The sequence below is a fragment of the Pseudophryne corroboree genome, chromosome 9 (assembly GCF_028390025.1).
Source record: "Pseudophryne corroboree isolate aPseCor3 chromosome 9, aPseCor3.hap2, whole genome shotgun sequence".
NCBI classification, from domain to species: Eukaryota; Metazoa; Chordata; class Amphibia; order Anura; family Myobatrachidae; genus Pseudophryne; species Pseudophryne corroboree.
Window position 1 is genome coordinate 187,452,544 of NC_086452.1, and position 21,658 is coordinate 187,474,201.

A 21,658-nucleotide genomic window follows, 5' to 3' on the forward strand; every position below is an offset into this window, starting at 1 on the left:
CGCTCCCTTGCTGGTGTACATGGCATGTGACGCAGCGCTCTCATGCTGGTGTACATGACATGTGGCGCAGCACTCCCTTGCTGGTGTACATGGCATGTGGTGCATCGCTCCCTTGCTGGTGTACATGACATGTGGTGCAGTGCCCCATTGCTGGTGTATATGGCATTTGGCGCAGTGCTCCCTTGCTGGTGTACATGGCATGTGACGCAGCGCTCTCATGCTGGTGTACATGACATGTGGCGCAGCACTCCCTTGCTGGTGTACATGACATGTGGCACAGCGCTCCCATGCTGGTGTACATGACATGTGGCGCAGCACTCCCTTGCTGGTGTACATGACATGTGGTGCATCGCTCCCTTGCTGGTGTACATGACATGTGGCACAGCGCTCCCATGCTGGTGTACATGACATGTGGTGCAGTGCCCCATTGCTGGTGTCTATGGCATTTGGCGCAGTGCTCCCTTGCTGGTGTACATGACATGTGGCGCAGTACTCCCTTGCTGATGTACATGGCATAAGGCGCAGCGCTCCCATGATATCTGTGGAAAGTGAATATTAATTCTGTGCGACAGTAAAAAGAACAACAACTGTGTACGAAAACAAATAACACGATCCACATAAATATGAAAATAAGATTTTACTTACCGATAAATCTATTTCTCGTAGTCCGTAGTGGATGCTGGGGACTCCGTCAGGACCATGGGGAATAGCGGCTCCGCAGGAGACAGGGCACAAAAGCAAGCTTTTAGGATCACATGGTGTGTACTGGCTCCTCCCCCCATGACCCTCCTCCAAGCCTCAGTTAGGTACTGTGCCCGGACGAGCGTACACAATAAGGAAGGATCTTGAATCCCGGGTAAGACTCATACCAGCCACACCAATCACACCGTACAACCTGTGATTTGAACCCAGTTAACAGTATGATAACAACGAAGGAGCCTCTGAAAAGATGGCCCACAACAATAACAACCCGATTTTTGTAACAATAATTATGTACAAGTAATGCAGACAATCCGCACTTGGGATGGGCGCCCAGCATCCACTACGGACTACGAGAAATAGATTTATCGGTAAGTAAAATCTTATTTTCTCTAACGTCCTAGTGGATGCTGGGGACTCCGTCAGGACCATGGGGATTATACCAAAGCTCCCAAACGGGCGGGAGAGTGCGGATGACTCTGCAGCACCGAATGAGAGAAACTCCAGGTCCTCCTCAGCCAGGGTATCAAATTTGTAGAATTTTACAAACGTGTTCCCCCCTGACCACGTAGCTGCTCGGCAAAGTTGTAAAGCCGAGACCCCTCGGGCAGCCGCCCAAGATGAGCCCACCTTCCTTGTGGAATGGGCATTTACAGATTTTGGCTGTGGCAGGCCTGCCACAGAATGTGCAAGTTGAATTGTACTACAAATCCAACGAGCAATAGTCTGCTTAGAAGCAGGAGCACCCAGCTTTTTGGGTGCATACAATATAAACAGCCAGTCAGACTTTCTGACTCCAGCCGTCCTGGAATTATATATATATATATATATATATATATATATATATATATTTTCAGGGCCCTGACAACGTCTAGCAACTTGGAGTCCTCCAAGTCCCTAGTAGCCGCAGGCACCACAATAGGTTGTTTCAGGTGAAACGCTGACACCACCTTAGGAAGAAACTGGGGACAAGTCCGCAGTTCTGCCCTGTCCGAATGGAAAATCAAATATGGGCTTTTGTAAGACAAAGCCGCCAATTCTGACAATCGCCTGGCCGAGGCCAGGGCCAACAGCATGGTCACTTTCCATGTGAGATATTTCAAATCCACAGATTTGAGCGGTTCAAACCAATATGATTTGAGGAATCCCAACACTACGTTGAGATCCCACGGTGCCACTGGAGGCACAAAAGGGGCTGTATATGCAATACTCCCTTGACAAACGTCTGGACTTCAGGAACCGAAGCCAATTCTTTCTGGAAGAAAATCTACAGGGCCGAAACTTGAACCTTAATGGACCCCAATTTGAGGCTCATAGACACTCCTGTTTGCAGGAAGTGCAGAAATCGACTTAGTTGAAATTTCTTCGTGGGGCCTTCCTGGCCTCACCCACGCAACATATTTTCACCACATGTGGTGATAACGTTGTGCGGTCACCTCCTTCCTGGCTTTGACCAGGGTAGGTATGACCTCTTCCGGAATGCCTTTTCCCTTAGAATCCGGCGTTCAACCGCCATGCCGTCAAACGCAGCCGCGGTAAGTCTTGGAACAGACATGGTACTTGCTGAAGCAAGTCCCTTCTTAGCTCCTGAGGCCATTAGTCCTCTATGAGCATCTCTTGAAGTTCCGGGTACCAAGTCCCTCTTGGCCAATCCGGAGCCACGAGTATAGTTCTTACTCCTCTACGTCTTATAATTCTCAATACCTTGGTTATGAGAAGCAGAGGAGGGAACACATACACCGACTGTTACACCCACGGTGTTACCAGGACATCCACAGCTATCGCCTGAAGGTCTCGTGACCTGGCGCAATACCTGTCCCGTTTTTTGTTCGGGCGGGACGCCATCATGTCCACCTTTGGTCTTTCCCAACGGTTCACAATCATGCGGAAAACTTCCCTATGAAGTTCCCACTCTCCCGGGTGGAGGTCGTGCCTGCTGAGGAAGTCTGCTTCCCAGTCGTCCACTCCCGGAATGAACACTGCTGACAGTGCTATCACATGATTTTCCGCCTAGCGAAAAATCCTTGCAGTTTTGCCACTGCCCTCCTGCTTCTTGTGCCGCCCTTTCTGTTTACGTGGGCGACTGCCGTGATGTTATCCCACTGGATCAATACCGGCTGACCTTGAAGCAGAGGTCTTGCTAAGTTTAGAGCATTATAAATTTGCTCTTAGCTCCAGTATATTTATGTGGAGAGAATTCTCCAGACTTGATCACACTCCCTGGAAATTTTTTCCCTGTGTGACTGCTCCCCAGCCTCTCAGGCTGGCCTCCGTGGTCACCAGCATCCAATCCTGAATGCCGAATCTACGGCCCTCTAGAAGATGAGCACTCTGTAATCACCACAGGAGACACACCCTTGTCCTTGGATATAGGGTTATCCGCTGATGCATCTGAAGATGCGATCCGGACCATTTGTCCAGCAGATCCCACTGAAGAGTTCTTGCGTGAAATCTGCCGAATGGAATCGCTTCGTAATAAGCCACCATTTTTACCAGGACTCTTGTGCAATGATGCACTGACACTTTTCCTGGTTTTAGGAGGATCCCGATTAGCTCGGATAACTCCCTGGCTTTCTCCTCTGGGAGAAACACCTTTTTCTGGACTGTGTCCAGAATCATCCCTAGGACCAGCAGACGTGTCGTCGGAACAACTGCGGTTTTGGAATATTTAGAATCCACCCGTGTTGTCGTAGAACTACTTGAGATAGTGCTACTCCGACCTCCAACTGTTCTCTGGACCTTGTTCTTATCAGGAGGTCGTCCATTTTCTTTGAAGACGAATCCTCATTTCGGTCATTACCTTGGTAAGGACCCGGGGTGCCTTGGACAATCCAACGGCATCGTCTGAAACTGATAGTGACAGTTCTGTACCACGAACCTGAGATACCCTTGGTGAGAAAGGCAAATTTTGGGACATGGAGGTAAGCATCCCTGATGTCCCGGGACACCATATAGTCCCTTTCTTCCCGGTTCGCTATCACTGCTCTGAGTGACTCCATCTGGATTTGAACCTTTGTAAGTGTTCAAATATTTCAGATTTAGAATAGGTCTCACCTAGCCTTCTGGCTTCAGTACCACAATATAGTGTGGAATAATACCCCTTTCCCTGTTGTAGGAGGGGTAATTTTATTATCACCTGCTGGGAATACAGCTTGTGAATTGTTTTCAATACTGCCTCCCTGTCGGAGGGAGACATTGGTACAGCAGACTACAGGAACCTGCGAGGGGGAAACGTCTCGACATTCCAATCTGTACCCCTTGGATACTACTTGTAGGATCCAGGGGTCCTGTACGGTCCTAGCGTCATGCTGAGAACTTGGTAGAAGCGGTGGAGGGCTTCTGTTCCTGGGAATGGGCTGCCTGCTGCAGTCTTCTTCCCTTTCCTCTATCCCTGGGCAGATATGACTCTTATAGGGACGAAAGGACTGAGGCTGAAAAGACGGTGTCTTTTTCTGCAGAGATGTGACTTAGGGTAAAAAACGGTGGATTTTCCAGCAGTTGCCGTGGCCACCAGGTCCCATGGACCGACCCCAAATAACTCCTCCCCTTTATACGGCAATACATCTTTGTGCCATTTGGAATCTGCATCACCTGACCACTGTCGTGTCCATAAACATCTTCTTGCAGATATGGACATCGCATTTATTCTTGATGCCAGAGTGCAAATATCCCTCTGCGCATCTCGCATATATAGAAATGCATCCTTTTAATGCTCTATAGTCAATAAAATACTGTCCCTGTCAAGGGTATCAATATTTTTAGTCAGGGAATCCGACCACGCCACCTCAGCTCTGCACATCCAGGCTGAGGCGATCGCTGGTCGCAGTATAACACCAGCATGTGTGTGTATACTTTTTAGGATATTTTCCAGCCTCCTATCAGCTGGCTCCTTAAGGACGGCCCTATCTGTAGATGGTACCGCCACTTGTTCTGATAAGCATGTGAGCGCCTTATCCACCCTAAGGGGTGTTTCCCAACGCGCCCTAACTTCTGGCGGGAAAGGGTATACCGCCAATAATTTTCTATCGGGGGAAACCCACGCATCATCACACACTTCATTTAATTTATCTGATTCAGGAAAAACTACAGGTAGTTTTTTCACATCCCACATAATACCCTTTTTTGTGGTACTTGTAGTATCAGACATATGTAACACCTCCTTCATTGCCCTTAACGTGTGGCCCTAAAGGAAAATACGTTTGTTTCTTCACCGTCGACACTGAAATCAGTGTCCGTGTCTGGGTCTGTGTCGACCGACTGAGGTAAATGGGCGTTTTACAGCCCCTGACGGTGTTTGAGACGCCTGGACAGGTACTAATTTGATCGCCGGCCGTCTCATGTCGTCAACCGGCTTGCAGCGTGTTGACATTATCACGTAATTCCATAAATAAGCCATCCATTCCGGTGTCGACTCCCTAGAGAGTGACATCACCATTACAGGCAATTTGCTCCGCCTCCTCACCAACATTTTCCTCATACATGTCGACACACACGTACCGACATACAGCACACACATAGGGAATGCTCTGATAGAGGACAGGACCCACTAGCCCTTTGGGGAGACAGAGGGAGAGTTTGCCAGCACACACCAAAACGCTATAATTATACAGGGACAACCTTTATATAAGTGTTCCTCCCTTATAGCATTTAATATATATTCATATCGCCAAATCAGTGCCCCCCCCTCTCTGTTTTAACCCTGTTTCTGTAGTGCAGTGCAGGGGAGAGCATGGGAGCCTTCCCACCAGCATTTCTGTGAGGGAAAATGGCGCTGTGTGCTGAGGAGAATAGGCCCTGCCCCCTTTTCGGCGGGCTTCTTCTCCGGAGTTTGTGATATCTGGCAGGGGTTAAATACATCCATATAGCCTCAAGGGCTATATGTGATGTATTTTTCGCCATACAGGTATTATACATTGCTGCCCAGGGCGCCCCCCCCCCGCGCCCTGCACCCTCCGTGACCGCTGTGTGAAGTGTGCTGACAACAATGGCGCACAGCTGCAGTGCTGTGCGCTACCTGATGAAGACTGAAAGTCTTCTGCCGCCTGGTTCCGGACCTCTTCAATCTTCAGCATCTGCAAGGGGGGTCGGCGGCGCGGCTCCGGGACGAACCCCAGGGCGAGACCTGTGTTCCGACTCCCTCTGGAGCTAATGGTGTCCAGTAGCCTAAGAAGCCAATCCATCCTGCACGCAGGTGAGTTCACTTCTCTCCCCTAAGTCCCTCGTAGCAGTGAGCCTGTTGCCAGCAGGACTCACTGAAAAATAAAGAACCTAAAAACTTTTTCTAAGCAGCTCCTTAAGAGAGCCACCTAGATTGCACCCTGCTCGGACGGGCACAAAAACCTAACTGAGGCTTGGAGGAGGGTCATGGGGGGAGGAGCCAGTACACACCATGTGATCCTAAAAGCTTGCTTTTGTGCCCTGTCTCCTGCGGAGCCGCTATTCCCCATGGTCCTGACGGAGTCCCCAGCATCCACTAGGACGTTACAGAAATTGTTATTGTTGGTCACTTGAATAGGTCTGATTTAGTGCAATTCCCTAGCTTTATTTTTAGGTTATTTAAACACCACTGGATGATATCATACGTGAGTTGTGTTATTTCAGTTTGTGCAATGTACAGTAGCATTCCTTGGTTCTGATGTAAATGATGGCATAAGTGTGTGTGCATGGGCGAGATTTCCCCAAAACCTAAGATACACCCCCAGCAGGATTATATTTTTCAGCATTAAAGGTGAACTGTGCTTAATGTAAATGTATTCCTTGCATAAATCTTTTGCCTTGTATATAAAGGATATGTCTACCTTTGTTTCTTCCTAAAAACACACCCGACCGCTCTACAAATGTTCCCTAGATGCTCTCCACATCGCAGTGTATGTGATTACAGGGGAAGGAAAAGACATCCCTGGAGTTAAACTTAAGCTATTGGCTATCAAGTTACATTACAAATTTACAGATCTACTGCCCATACAACACTATACAGTCAATAGCATAAACCAGAGACTTCCTACAGAATGGACACAGTGTAGTGAAAACATCTGTCACAATATCATTGATATGTACAAATCCAGCTGCCTTTGTAAATTACACATGGTACAAAAATATAACCAACAGTGCGGATATCACAAATGGGGTATAAACACAGTAGACACTCCTGACATCACAAATACATGATTTAGTCATCACATTTCCCAATGTTCACATTCCCTCCACCTGTATATGTTCAAACAGCAATCTCATCCTCCAGGCTGTCCCCCAGCATGTCTCTATGCAAGACATGTGCCAGCCTGCCACCCTCATCCTGCCAGGACTCCCTCTCCTCACTGTCATCAGTGTTGGATTCATACTCTGAAGCAATGCCAGATTCTCTAAACCTATAAAGCTCCAGGCTGCCCAGCAGTTCCCCTGACCCTTCCCCTGGAATAAAGCGATAACATTGCACCTTCACCAGGCAGTCTGTCCTACCTAACGGGCTGCCCAGCTGGAAGGAAGGATCGGGTTCAGTCAATGGGGGTAGATCTTCCGGTTGTGGTGTTGAAGGGTCACAAAGCACTGGAAGGACACTGGAACGGAACGTGATTTCCAAGAGGCTGTCTTGAGATCCCGCTGCAAAGTTTCAGAAGTATTTTAGTAGGAAATGCACATGACACATACACAGCTATAATGCCTCACAGTCTCCCGAGACCCATGAACAGCTCTTCTAAACAAGCATAAAGACATATGAATAGCAAGAGGTCAAATATTTTACTGGTAATCCTAATGAAATCCAATTATTACTTCTGTTTATAACGTAATAGGTCAGTGGGAACTTCCCTACAAGAATATTTGTAGCGAAAACAAATCTAAATCTTAAATGGATCCTGCCCAGCTCACAAAGAAATCTTACTGTCGTTCTTTCCAGACAACTTGAACTCCAGCTCCTGCACCTGTTTGACCAGTAGGGAGATGTGCTGTAGTAAGTCCTTGTTCTGCAAAAGCAGCTGATGGACTCTGGCCTGAGACTCAAGCCTGGCAGCAGCTTCAGCAGACAACTGGTCTTTAAGCAAATGGACCTGTGGTAAATGGGACAGGTATACATCAAGCAGACTGATAAATAAATGCACAGGTCTAGTGGCAGGTAAGAAACACCAATACGTCTCCCTTATCTTACCTGAGCCACAGCCACTTGTGTCTGCTGCTGTTGCTGCTGCAACTGCTGCTGGAGGAGCTGTATTTGGTGGTGAATAGATAAAGGAGTTCCAGGGGCTACGTGGCTACCAGAGGGGAGCAACATCTTGGGGGAGGCAGTAAGAACTTGTTCCTAGAGGTAACAAAAAAAACAAAAAACAGTAAGAAGTGTGAGCACACATGGAGAGTACATCGCAAACTTTTCTAAGAATAATGGGAGTATTAGCTGGATTAACATAGAGAGAGAGAGAGAGAGAGAGAGAGAGAGAGAGAGAGAGAGAGAGAGAGAGAGAGAGAGAGAGAGAGAGAGAGAGAGTGTGTGTGTGTGTGAAAGGGAGGGGGGGGTAAAATATGACAAGTGCAGCACAAAAGCATAGTTTGCATCTGCATTTCAACTTTAGAATTTCCACTTTGCACAGGAGGATGACCCTATTAATGTTACTATTACTATTATCATCATCATCAAGAGAGTTAATCATCTGGAAACAAAATGCAAAGCTACAAAAACAAGAGTGTTTCTGTGAGATGTGGTACTTTTTGTTTGTCACATTCATTAGAACGACATGCGAACGTCAACATGTTCCTATTGGCACATCAGCCATTTACGCACATCAATGAAAAGATGGGAGCACATATAGGGGGTTCCGTTGCACACACACTGGTCGTCACCACAGGTAAATAAATAACTTATGCTGCAAAACTTTACACCTACCAACCTTGAACGAATATGAATGAAGAGCAGCCCCTTTGCTTTGAGATCGTTAATAACAATAATAGGATTTTAATTACCTACCAGTGAATCCTTTTCTCGTAGTCTGTAGAGGATACTGGGGTTCCATTTAGTACCATGGGGTATAGACAGGTCCACTAGGAGCCATGGGCACTTTAAGAATTTGATAGCGTGGGCTGGCTCCTCCCTCTATGCCCCTCCTACAAGACTCAGTCTAGAAACTGTGCCCGAGAAGATGGACATACTTTGAGAGAAGAATAAATAAAGATAGTGGTGAGATTCCGAACCAGCACACACAAACAGAGAAAAGCTATGCTAACACAACTTTAAACAGGAACAGCAACAGCTGAACCAACAATACTTAACCATGTAACAGTGCAGGAAGAACGAAGCACCGGGCGGGCGCCCAGTATCCTCTACGGACTACGAAAAAAGTATTTACGGGTAGGTAATTAAAATCATATTTTCTCTTGAGTCCTAGAGGATACTGGGGTTCCATTTAGTACCATGGGGATGTACCAAACCTCCCAAACCGGGAGGGAGAGTGCTGAGGTTCCTGCAGAACTGATTGACCAAACTGAAGGTCCTCAGAGGCCAAAGTATCAAACTCGTAGAACCTGAACAAGTAGCTGTTCGGCAGAGCTGTAAAGCCGAGACACCCCGGGCAGCCGTCCAGGAAGAAACCACCGACCTAGTAGAGTGGGCCTGTACAGATTTTGGAACCGGCAAGCCTGTCGTGGAATAAGCATGCTGGATAGTGAACCTGATCCAGAGTGCAATAGTCTGCTTTGAAGCCGGATACACAATTTTATTGGGATCATACAGCGAGTCGGATTACCTATGATGAGCTGTCCTCTTTACGTATACCTTCAAACCCCTCACAACATCCAAAGACTTTGAAGTAGCGGAAGTGTCTGTGATAACTGGACCCACAATAGGATGGTTGATGTGAAACACGGACACCACTTTCGGGAGAAATTGCTGATGAGTTCAGAGTTCAGCTCTGTCCTCATGGAAAATTTAGATAGAGGCTCTTGTGAGACAAAGCCCCCAGCTCCGACACACATCTTGCTGAAGCCAAGGCCAACAGTGTGACGGTCTTCCACGTAAGATATTTTACGTCCACCTCCAGTAATGGTTCAAACCAGTCCGATTGGATGAACTCCAGCACAAAATTGAGATCCCAAAGTACCGTGGGAGGCACAAAGGGAGGTTGTATGTGCAGAACACCTTTCAAAAACGTCTGGACCTCAGGGAGAGAAGCCAATTGTTTTTGAAAGAAAATGGACAAGGCCGAAATCTGGACTTTTATGGAGCCCAGACATAGGCCCACATCCACACCCGCCTGCAGAATAAGCAGAAAACGTCCCAGGTGAAATTCTGCCGCAGAATAAGTTCTGCTCTCACACCAAGAGACGTATTTCTTCCAAATACGGTGGTAATGTTTAGTTACCGCCTTCCTGGCTTGGATCATAGTCGGGATAACTTTATTAGGGATCCCTCTTCTGGCTAGAATCAGCCGTTCAACTTCCATGCCGTCAAACGTAGCCGCGGTAAGTCCTGATAGACGAACGGGCCCTGTTGCAGACGATCCTCGCGAAGAGGTAGAGGCCACGGATACTTTAGAAGCATCTCTAGAAGGTCAGCGTACCAGGCCCTTCTTGGCCAGTCTGGAGCAATGAGGACTGCTTGAACCTTTTCCCTTTTTATTCTTTTGAGAATTCTTGGGATCAGAGGAAGTGGAGGAAACACGTACACCATCTGATAGACCCATGGAGTCGTCAGAGCGTCTATCGCCACTGCCTGTGGGGACCTGGAACAATACCGCTTGAGCTTCTTGTTGAAACGAGAGGCCATCATGTCGACTTGTGGATATCCTCACCGATGTGTCAACCACCTGAACACATCTGGGTGAAGGCCCCACTCTCCCGAGTGCAGGTCGTGTCTGCTGAGGAAGTCTGCTTCCCAGTTGTCTACTCCCGGAATGAAGACCGCTGACAACGCCACAGTGTTTTTTTTCTGCCTAGAGGAGAATTCTGGACACCTCTGACATTGCTGCTCTGCTTTTCATTCCGCCGTGTCGGTTTATGCACGTCACTGCAAATACGTTGTCCGACTGGACTTGAATGGCCCAATCCTGAAGAAGATAAAAGGCCTAAACACAAAATGTAATGACCACACCCGGCGCTACTGATTTCACCCAAAAGAACAAATCTCCTTAATAGCTTACTTTTTCGGTAATAATGTTTACAATTGTTGTCGTGTAAGTCTTATTTCAAAGAAGACACATGTGTGAAAGATTAAGACACACAAAACATAGTGCAACCAATTTTGGTAATAAATAAAAAGAGTATTTATTAGTTCAACTCACATAGATATGAGTAAATATAGCATATCGTCCACCAGATGGCATTGGTCCTTAGTTCTCACAGGAACTTCGGTGCAATATGGGAAAAACCTCCACTAGATAAGAGGCCTGCAGAAGGGCGTTGTATATGGCCCTGAGTTCCAGAATGTTGATTGGAAGGACAACTTCCTGACTCGACCATCTTCCTTGAAACTGCACCCCCTGAAAGACCGTCCCCCAACCTCGGAGGTTTGCATCCGTGGTTAACAGGACCCAGTCCTGAATTCCGAATGTCCGACGAGGTGAGAGGTCTGTAGCCACCACAGAAGGGAGATCTTGGCTTTTGGCGACAGACGAATCCTCTGGTGCGTGTGAAGATGCGATTCAGACCATTTGTCCAACAGATCGGGCTGGAAGGGTCTTGCGTGGTACCTTCCGTATTGAAGCGCCTCGTAAGAGGCCACCATTTTCCCCAGAAGGTAAATGCATAGATGCACCGATATCCGGGTTGGCTTCAGTACATCCCAAACCATCGACTGGATTACCAATGCTTTTTCCAATGTAAGGAACACTTTCTGTGACTCCGTGTCCAGTATCATTCTCAGGAATGGGAGCCTCCGTGTGGGCTCTAGGTGAGATTTCGGAAGATTCAGAATCCACCCATGATCCTGGAGAAGTTTGGTTGCGAGGCCAATGCTGTCCTGCAACCTCTCCCTGGACGGCACCTTTATCAGAAGATCGTCCAGGTACGGAATTATGTTCACTCCCTGCTTGTGGAGTATAAACATCATCTCTGCCATCAATTTGGTGAACACCCTCGGTGCCGCAGAGAGACCAAATGGCAGGGCCTCGAAATGGTAGTGACAGTCCTGTAGTGCAACCGTAGATATGCCTGGTGAGGCGGCCAGATCGGAATGTGAAGGTACGCATCCTTGATATCCAGAGACACAAGGAATTCCCCTTCCTCCAGACTTGAGATCACCACTCTCAGAGACTCCATCTTGATTTTAAACACTCGTAAGTACGGGTTCAAGGACTTGAGGTTCAGAATTGGTTGTACCAAACCGTCCGGTTTCAGTACTACAAACAACTTGGAATAGTACCCCTTGTTGTGTAGATGAGGTGGAACTGGAACAATGACTAGGGTCTATACCAGTTTTTGGATGGCCTGCTATAAAGATATACTTGCCTCTTGTGAAGCTGGTAAGCCTGATTTGAAGAATCTGTGAGGTGGGAGCTCTTGGAACCCCAGTCTGTAGCCCTGGGAAATAAGATCCATTACCCAGGGATCCTGGCACGAACCTGTCCAGATCCTGGCACGAACCTGTCCCACCTGACAGACCGCAGTCATGCTGAAGGCTCTGAGGAAGCAGAGCCTGAGCTCTGTTCCTGAGCACCTGCAGTTGCTGGTTTGTGTGGTTTACCTCTTGCGCCTCTGGAGGCCATAGAAGCACCTCTGGATTTTCCCTTAAACTTGACTGTCTGAAAGGACTGTAAATTTGAAGCTGAATAAGCTTTCCTGGCTGGGGGAGCTGCGGAAGGAAGATACGTACACTTACACGCAGTAGCTTTGGAGATCCATTTGTCTATTTCGTCTCCAAACAAGGCCTCTCCTGTGAATGGTAGGCCTTCCACGCCTTTCCTGGAGTCCGCATCAGCAGTCCACTGGTGTAGCCACAATTCCCTGCATGCTGACACTGCCATAGCGGTGGTGCGTGCATTAAGCAAACCAATCTCTTTGATGGCTTCCCCCATAAAGTTCGCAGAATCCTGTATATGCTGCAGCAGTAAAATAACATCCCCTCTAGACAAGGAATATAACCCCTCAATTAGGTTACCTGACCATTTAAACAATGGCTTTTGTGATCCACGCACATGCATTAGTGGGTCTTTGGGCAACCCCAGCAGCTGTGTACTATGATTTGAGCGTAGTCTCAATTTTACAATCGGCAGTATCTTTTAGGGAGGCTGCACCAGGGACAGACAAAACAATCTTACGTGACAGCCTAGAGACTGATGCGTCCACTATCGGTGGATTTTCTCATTTTTTCTTATCCTCCAGAGGAAAAGGAATAGATGAGAGCAACCTTTTAGGGATTTTAAATTTCTTATCAGGATTAACCCACGGTTCTTCAAACAGGGTATTCAATTCCTTTGATGCAGGAAAAGTGACTGAGGACTTCTTTTTTACATTAAAATAAGATTCCTCACACTCCTCTGAAAACATCTCTGATAGCCTCTATAAGAGCCTCTATTCCCTGTGACAGAGTAGCATCCCCCCCTTCCAAATCCACATCACTCTCCTCCATGTCTGACCTGTCAGAGTCAGACTGCAGGATATGGGCCAGAGATCGTTTTTGCGGACAAATGGGAGGGGATTGAGACGCTGGTTTGGGGATTCAGAATCTATTCATAAACTCATCCACAGTCTGTCTTAAGTATTGCGTCTCTTTCTCATTGCGGGAAAGCTTTGTAGAAATATTTGAGATCATTTATTTAATGGAATTAACCCATTCCGGTTCAGCCCCGCTATTCTGCTAAGGTACTCTACCCTGCGTACCCAGTAGTGAGCCACCTGGTGAAGAGGAACACTCCGCTGTACAAGAAACACTCTTTGCCTGACAATGTAAATGTGACAACACACACACACACACACACACACACACACACACACACAGGAAAAGGTTGAGCACAATTAACCCCCAAAGAGCCCTTCAGGGAGAGACAGAGTAATTTGGAGCCAGCCCCCACCACGCCCTCATCGCTAATGCCAAGCTTAGCTGGGTCACAGACTAAGTAGTACACTAATAAATCGCTCCCCCCTGCTATGACCCCCGGGTACCGCTGAGGTAATCTGGTGTCACTGGAGGAGCTGCGCGTCCATGCAAGTCAGCGTCTGTGTCCACTGCTGGATCCTCTCATAGTGAATTCCCGCCCCTTCAATGGCGCGCAATCTTCCCGCTTTTTTTTTTTTTTTTTTTAATACTGGCTGAGGTAATCTGTTGCTTAAAATGGAGAGAAAACCGTTTTGAGGCTGTTTTTGCCAGTGTGGGTACTTTGTACAGTGTAATGAGACGCAGCTGTGTACTGTGTCTGGAGACGCATTCCGCCGCGGTTTGAAGCTGTGCTTCTCCATACCCTCTCATGCCGCCATAATGGCCGGTGACCCGCTAGTCGGGAAGCCGGCTTAGTACTCACCACTCTTCTTTCTTCTGGCTCTGTTAGGGGTGGCGGCGTGCTGCGGGAATGTGCGCTCGCCGTGATGGGGCTTGCAAATAGTTCCCTCAGGAGCTCAGTGTCCTGTCAGCGGGGAACGGGACGACTAACCCTTCAAGAGGTTGGGCCGTTCCCCCCCTAAGTGCCAACCAGCCCTGCCTGAAAATAACAAACGTAGAAATAAATGCAGGAAACTCTTCAGGAGCTTCATTAAGCGTGACCGGCTCCTCCGGGCACATATTCTAAACTGAGTCTGGTAGGAGGGGCATAGAGGGAGGAGCCAGCCCACACTATCAAATTCTTAAAAGTGCCCATGGCTCCTAGTGGACCCATCTATACCCCATGTTACTAAATTGAACCCCAGTATCCTCTAGGACGTAAGAGAAAAGGAACTTACTTTTTGAACCTCCCATATTGACCCACCACTGAGTACACACTACTATCCTAACCTACAAGCTGGAATTATTAAAACTGGCCCAAGGATACAACTGCCAAGAACCAGATTACCTGGACAATACCGCATGTTGTTAAACAGACTCCCATTCCCCTACCGGTAACATCTTGTGAGTCTAGAGTGAATGCATATCCATCTGCTGTTATGCGCTATTAGTGGGTAGTTGGCCAACAGTGAATTCACCTGGATTATATGAGCGCACTTAGGGCCTGATTCAGCAGTAGATGGATTTGCAAAGCCGCACACAAGAGGCTCTGCAAATCTGTCCACTGAAAATGCAAACACAGAAGTGGTGTCAGACACCTCTTGGCTGAACTTGCGATTCCAGCGCTGCGACAGAAATTGCAGCCTGGCACTGACATCGCGACCAATGGTTTTGATATTTCCAGCAGATGTACAGCTGAGTAAGCCTCCTCTTATTCAGGCTGGCCATAGCAGGACGCCTTGAGAGGCCAGGAAGTACACATCCAGAGATGCAGACTCTGACCTTGCAACTCTCGGAAAACAGGGACTCCCATTTCTGTATACACCAGCTGTCCCCGCAAAGCCTCTGCCTGTAAGTCAGACAGAGGCAGCAAAAGGACTGTGCATGCTCACTCAGGGCTCTAATGCTAAATCAGTCATAATACTGTGCTTCATATCAGACCTCCTAGTATAAGAAAATTCCTGTGGCAGTGATCCTGGTGCTGAACCTAATGTAAAATACACTCTTCTACTCCACCAATAGGGGTATATGAAGAAGAACCCAGCCCTTTACGAGTCTGGGTTGTGGGGAATAACTAAATTGCCATATTTTTTATGCACCCTCACAGCAATACTGGTGGACACACCAGAGGGATTTTACAGGTGTATAAATATGCTAACAAATGTTATTCATCAGATGCCTCTTTTATTGCTTTATGTTTCATCATTATACATGGAGTGGCAAAATTATCATGACCACCATCCGATTTTATGCAAAGTAGCTATTCCGCAGACAGCTGAAGTAGGATTGAGTCTGTTTAAGAACGTTAAAGGGAAGGTATGGAGAGACTAATGAAGTTCATCACTCACAAAATATTCAGATTTTGGTTACACTTCATGGGGGACACCGGAAGACACTGGGTATAGGTGGAGCTTGAAGGACACTGGGCAGCAAAATATTAAGCTTTTCACAGCCCCAGCTCCTCCTCCCCTAAACCCCACCCCCTGCCTGCAGCCTCAGTCATCAATACCCAATCCTAAAGGTCAGAGAGTAGGAGAGGTAGAAGAAGAAAAGGACCAGGCCCACCAAACACGCACCTCGTAAGGAAAGGTCAGAAGCCTTGATAAACCTCAAACTTACAAAAGACCTCACAGCAACAGAATGAGGGATAGAAATGGCACATAAACCTGATCGTGAAGACCTAGTGTCAGAGATCAGTCATGTCTGAAATTTCCGAGAACACTATTGCACCCAGAGAATTTCATAAAACTTACTGACCTTATCAGTCGAAAAGTCAGCTGGTCATGTACTGAACTGTCACATCAAAGATCCACGGGGTCGGACCGACCCTTAAATATTAAACAGGGACACTGTAGATAACAGGTTATAGCGTTATCCGGATAGAGGTGCTAGAGGGAGAAGTCCCAATTCCAGATCTACAGTAGCAAATGCGCAGGGAGAGGAAGTTAGCTTAGCGAAAAATGTCCATTACAACACCAAGGTGGTACACCAGCACACTCCGTAGAAACAAGCAGAGAGAGAGCGAGAGAGTATATAAATAAAATATTTTTCCCAGTGTCAGTAATATAACTAACCTAATACCGGTATAGGAAAGAAAGGTTTGTCACCAACAATTTAGACATAATAAACATATAACATGCATCTTTGCTGGTGCAAATAATTTGCATAAAACATTTTTTTTTAGCAAAAGACTCCTATTGTGAGAATCTCAAGAATCTTGACGAAGCTGCAAGGTGAAACGCGTCGATTGCTGAGATCATCAATCGTCGCTCACCACGATATGCATCCACCACCTGATACCCTGAGACGCAGGCTCTGGTAAGGTATTAGAGGAGACGTGAGGATTTGCGCCAAAGTCAGCTACACACTGCGCTGCAGTCCCAAAAAAGGAATCCAAACCCCCTGAGCAGAGATACTGAACATCAGACGGTGGGGAGGCACTAAAGGTAAAAGAACGTTTGGAACAACTACTGCAGAACTTTTATGATACATATATGAGGAGAAATAGAGACGGGAAAGAGTAAAACGCTGAATAGAGTATCAACCCCTGCATGCTCTAACTAAATACAAGGAAACAAGCTCAGATTCTCACAACAGGAGTCTGTTGCTAAGAAAATTTTTATACAAATTATCTGCACCAGCAAAGATACATGTTATAGGTTTGTTACATCTAAATTGTTTGTGACAAACCTTTCTTTTGTATAGCAACATAGTATCTAGGGTTGAAAAAAAGACAATTGCCCATCGGGTTCAACCTATTTGTGGTCTCCTATGCACGATTATTTTGTATAAAATTTTGACTGAAGTTGCTGACTGCCGTTCCGATTAACCCCTCTTTTTTATAATAACCATAGTGCGTGACTATGCCCCGTAACCCTGGATATCCTTATCCATTAGGAATTTATCTAACCCATTCTTAAAGGTGTTGACTGAGTTGGCCATTACAACTCCCTCAGGCAGGGAATTTCAAACACGTATCGTCCTTACCGTAAAACAGCCTTTACACCGTATTGTGTGGAATCTCCTCTCCTCTAATCTGAGCGAGTGTCCACGAGTTCTCTTTGTTAATCTAACCAAAAACAAGTCCTGCGCAAGATCTGTATATTGTCCCCTTATATATTTGTAAATGTTGATCATGTCCCCTCTTAATCTCCTCTTTTCCAGTGTAAACATGCCTAGTCTTGCAAGTCTTTCCTTGTATTCCAGCGTCTCCATACCCTTAATTAGTTTGGTCGCCCGCCTTTGAAGCTTTTCTAGCTCCTGGTATTAGGTTTAGTTATACTACCGACACTGGAATTGGGCGTCCTATCTCTCCTTATTAGCTGAGGTTGGGGTGCAAACTGAACAGGTTAAATGTATTCACAGAGCGAAAAGATCAGGGATTGGTGGCTCAGGAACTGTCTACTTTACGCTGAAGTAAATCTGGAAGATCTGCAAAAATAGGTATATTCAGGGTGGAAGCAGTCAGAGTTCTTTAATTCAGGTAGGTCATCTCAGGATCCTGACCAGTCTTTAGTGGGTATACAGCTAATACAGGGTCTGGGGCTTTGCCAGGGCATGAGCCATATGTAAGTTATACTACTACACCGTGATGGAGCAAGTAACACCGAGACAAGCGTGTTCAGAAGACTACTGACTTGGGCTGGCCCTGAACTCATGGCCTAAAGTTAAGGAGCAATACTTAGGTAAAACTACGCATGGAGCCTGTGAGATGATTCCAGCTGTGGGAACTTGCAGTGGCCTGAGAGAAAGGCTGTGCAATAAAGTAAAAATTAAAGAAAAAGACGTAACCAGCTGCTGGGGCAGCTGCAAAAATGCGCCCAGTGCCAATGGGCGCTGGATTGAAACTGAGGCTGCAGCAGGGGGTGGGGTATAGGAAAGGAGGAACTGGGGCAGTGAAAAGCTTAACCTTTTAGTGCCCAGCCTTCTTCCAGCTACATCTATACTCGGCATCTTCCAGTGTCCCCATGGATGGAAGATTATGCGATCTGACGAACTTTGAACTTATTTGTTGGTGCTCACAGCAGCCATGCAAGTATTAGCAAAACGGCTGCACTGGTGAATTGTTTGAGGGCAGCAGTAATTAAAGTGTACACAGAGTGGAACAGCAGACAAAAAGCTGGGTCTCAGTGCAAGGTGTGTGGTCGTAAACGGCTACTGCTATTGTGCAATCACCATTCTAATCCATCCGGCCAAGGTCTGCTTATTCGCAGGCCAGCCACGTTTATGAAAACCAAAAAGGACAAAAAGAGAATCAGATCTCCTAAGAGAGGTGGTTCTCTTCACATTTATACGGAGAGCCCGTACCACTTCCAAAGACCGTTCGTCGGAGGACAACCCAGGAGAGATAAAGGCCGGAACCACAATCTCTTGTTTAAGGTGGAAAGACGAAGTCACCTTAGGCAGATAACCAGGGCGAGTTCTAAGAACCGCACGATCACGGTGAAAAATCAGAAAGGGTGACCGACAGGATAAGGCACTCAAGTCTGAAACCCTTCTAGCAGAGGCAATAGCCAGCAAAAATAAGACCTTAAGTGTAAGCCATTTAAGGTCCACAGACTCAAGAGGTTCAAACGGAGACTCTTGTAGGGCATCCAGAACAACTGACAAATCCCAAGGAGCCACAGGAGGAACATAGGGAGGTTGAATTCATAAAACACCCTGAGTGAAAGTATGAACGTCAGGCAGAGTCGCAGTTTTTCTCTGAAACCATACCGACAAGGCTGAAATATGAACCTTAAGGGAGGCCAAACGAAGGCTTAAGTCCAGGCCTTGTTGAAGAAAAGCCAAATGTCTGGCAGGGCTGAACTTGTATGTATCATAATTCTATGCAGCACACTAAGTGAAGTAAGAATTCCAGACCCTATAATAAATCCGAGCTAAAGCCAGTTACCGGGCTTTTAATATAGTTTGCATGACCGCCTCAGAGAATCCTTTCGCCCTCATGAGTGAAGCGTTAAGAGCTACACAGTCAAAGCCAGTTGAGCTAGGTCCTGGTAGACACAAGGGGCCTGAACGAGGAGGTCTGGTCGTTGAGGAAGTAGGAGAGGATGCTCTATCGAGAGACCCTGCAGGTCTGAGAACCAATGTCATCTGGGTCACGCCGGAGCGACTAGAAGTATTATTCCTTCTCCTTGTTTGAACTTCCGTATCACCCTGGGCAGAAGTGACACCGGAGGGAACACGTATGGCAGCTGAAAGTTCCATGGAATTGCCAGCGCGTCCATGCACGCTGCTTGAGGATCCCTTGAACTTGCTCCAAAGACCGGAACCTTGTGATTGTGTCGAGACGTCATCAGGTCTACATCTGGTAGGCCCCACTTGTCCACTAGGAGTTGAAAGACTTCCGGATGAAGACTCCACTCTCCGGCGTGTATGTCCCAACAACTGGGGAAGTCTGCTTTCCAGTTGAGGACTCCCGGAACGAACACTGCCGATATGGCCGGCAGATGGCATTCCGGCCATTGAAGAATCTTTCACACTTCCACCATTGCCATGCGGCTTCGAGTGCCGCCTTGATGATGTACGCCACCGTGGTGGCGTTGTCCGACTGTACTTGAACAGGCCTGTTCTATACTAGAGGCAGGTCCTGTTTCAGAGCAAGCCAAAGGAAAGAATAGCAGCGCTAATGGAATAATATGAATGATTCTAATATGAAGGATTGAGTGAAAAAAATTCTTAAATTTAATAAAACATAAATTTAGGCCTCAATAAAAGTTGGATACAAGATCCACATATAACAATTTAAAACAGTAAAAACAGCAATTGAGAGTCAATGATGCATAGCTGCCTATCACATTAATATCCGTTCCTAATGTTTTATGCCTGGAACATATAGCAGATAAGAGTAGACTGACAGCGCAGTCACACCAATACACTTTACCCAAAGACCGCTAGAGGTGTAGTCCCTTAAGAGTGTCTCTGATGTTTATACTCAAAACCAGCCAGGTTCGGGAATCCTCATTTGGTACGGTGTCCTCTTTGTAGAGATGGGGTGATGGTGTTCCAAGTTGTTGGATGATTTATCTCGTTTTATCTGCAGGTAGCAAAGTCCAGTATTTGGTCCGGATGTGATTTGGCAGCAAAAAGATGGCACAACTGATGACCCAAGTAGCCTCCTCCTGACGCGTTTCGCTGCAAGCAGTGCAGCTTTGAAGTGTATCGACACACGTGGGCGAGAAAGGAAGCATCTTATGTTCTCCTGAAGTTTCAGGACCTTCTCTGGAGACAAGAACAACCATTGGTTGTGTGTGTCCAGTAATACCCCCAGGTGCACCATGCTCTGAGCAGGGACCAGTGAGGATTTCTTCCAGTTGATGAGCCACCCGTGGGCTTGCAGGAATTGAACTATCAGTTCCAGATGACGGAGGAGAACCTCTAGGGAGTTCGCCGGGATCAACAAGTCATCCAGATACGGCAGGATCCTGAAACCCTGACGGCGGAGAAGGGCAGTCATGACCGCCATGACCTTGGTGAAGATTCGCGGAGCCGTGGTCAGTCCAAAAAGCAAGGCCTGGAATTGATAATGGAGGTTGCCAACAGCAAACCGCAGATATTGCTGATGTGACACGGCAATAGGTATATGTAGGTAAGCATCCTGTATGTCCAGGGATACTATATACAGTAGTCCTTGGGTTCCAAGGCCAGAACAATAGAGCAAAGAGTTTACATACGGAATTTGGATACCTTCACAAATTTGTTTAAAAATTTGAGGTTGAGAATGGGACGGGAGGATCCATTCGGTTTCGGAACTAGGAACAGTTTTGAATAGTACCCCCTGCCTTTCTGAGCCAGAGACACCGACACTATCACTCCTGTGTCCAGGAGGGGTTGTACCACCAAATGAATAGTTTTTGATTTCAACGGATCCGAAGGGATATTTGTCGAGCAAAACTGGCGAGGGGGGGCACTTCTTGAAAGAGATGGCGTATCCGTAAGCGACGACTTCCCTCACCCAGGCGTCCAAAGTGGTCTGTAACAATACCTGGGCGAACCGCAGAAGTCGGCATCCCACCTTTGGGTCCCCCAGGAGAAGGCCCACCCAGACATGCCCAGGAACGTTTAGGTTTGGGCTTAGGTGGAAGTACGAGCCTGTTTTGGGTACGCTTGACCCTTTGCTTTACTTGGAGGGCGAAAGGAACGAAAGGCGGTACTCTTAACCTTCGGAGCCGAAGGATTAGTACTCGGCAGACATGCAGTTTTATCAGACGCTAAGTCAGCAACAATCTTGTTCAGATCCTCCCCAAAAAGGATGTTTCCCTTAAAAGGGATCACCTCCGAGGTCTTTTTTGAGTCCAGATCCACACACCAGGACCGCAACCACAGAATCCGGCAAGCCAGAATGGA

General features: G+C 47.1%; 1 protein-coding gene across 3 annotated transcripts in view; it reads right to left on the reverse strand.

Annotated features, from left to right (window-relative positions):
• Positions 1-21,658, reverse strand: part of NOS1AP (nitric oxide synthase 1 adaptor protein) — a 334,948-nt gene that overhangs the window by 46,913 nt on the left and 266,377 nt on the right. For 2 of the 3 annotated variants that reach the window (XM_063940038.1, XM_063940037.1), the window contains exons 8-10: positions 7,844-7,993; positions 7,580-7,745; positions 7,159-7,299 (exon numbers count right to left, since the gene is read on the reverse strand). In XM_063940038.1, coding sequence (XP_063796108.1) covers positions 7,159-7,299; positions 7,580-7,745; positions 7,844-7,993 — 457 coding nt within the window. Of the gene's footprint in view, positions 1-6,188; positions 7,300-7,579; positions 7,746-7,843; positions 7,994-21,658 lie in introns of those variants that run through there. The other variant, XM_063940039.1, reaches the window with a different exon arrangement.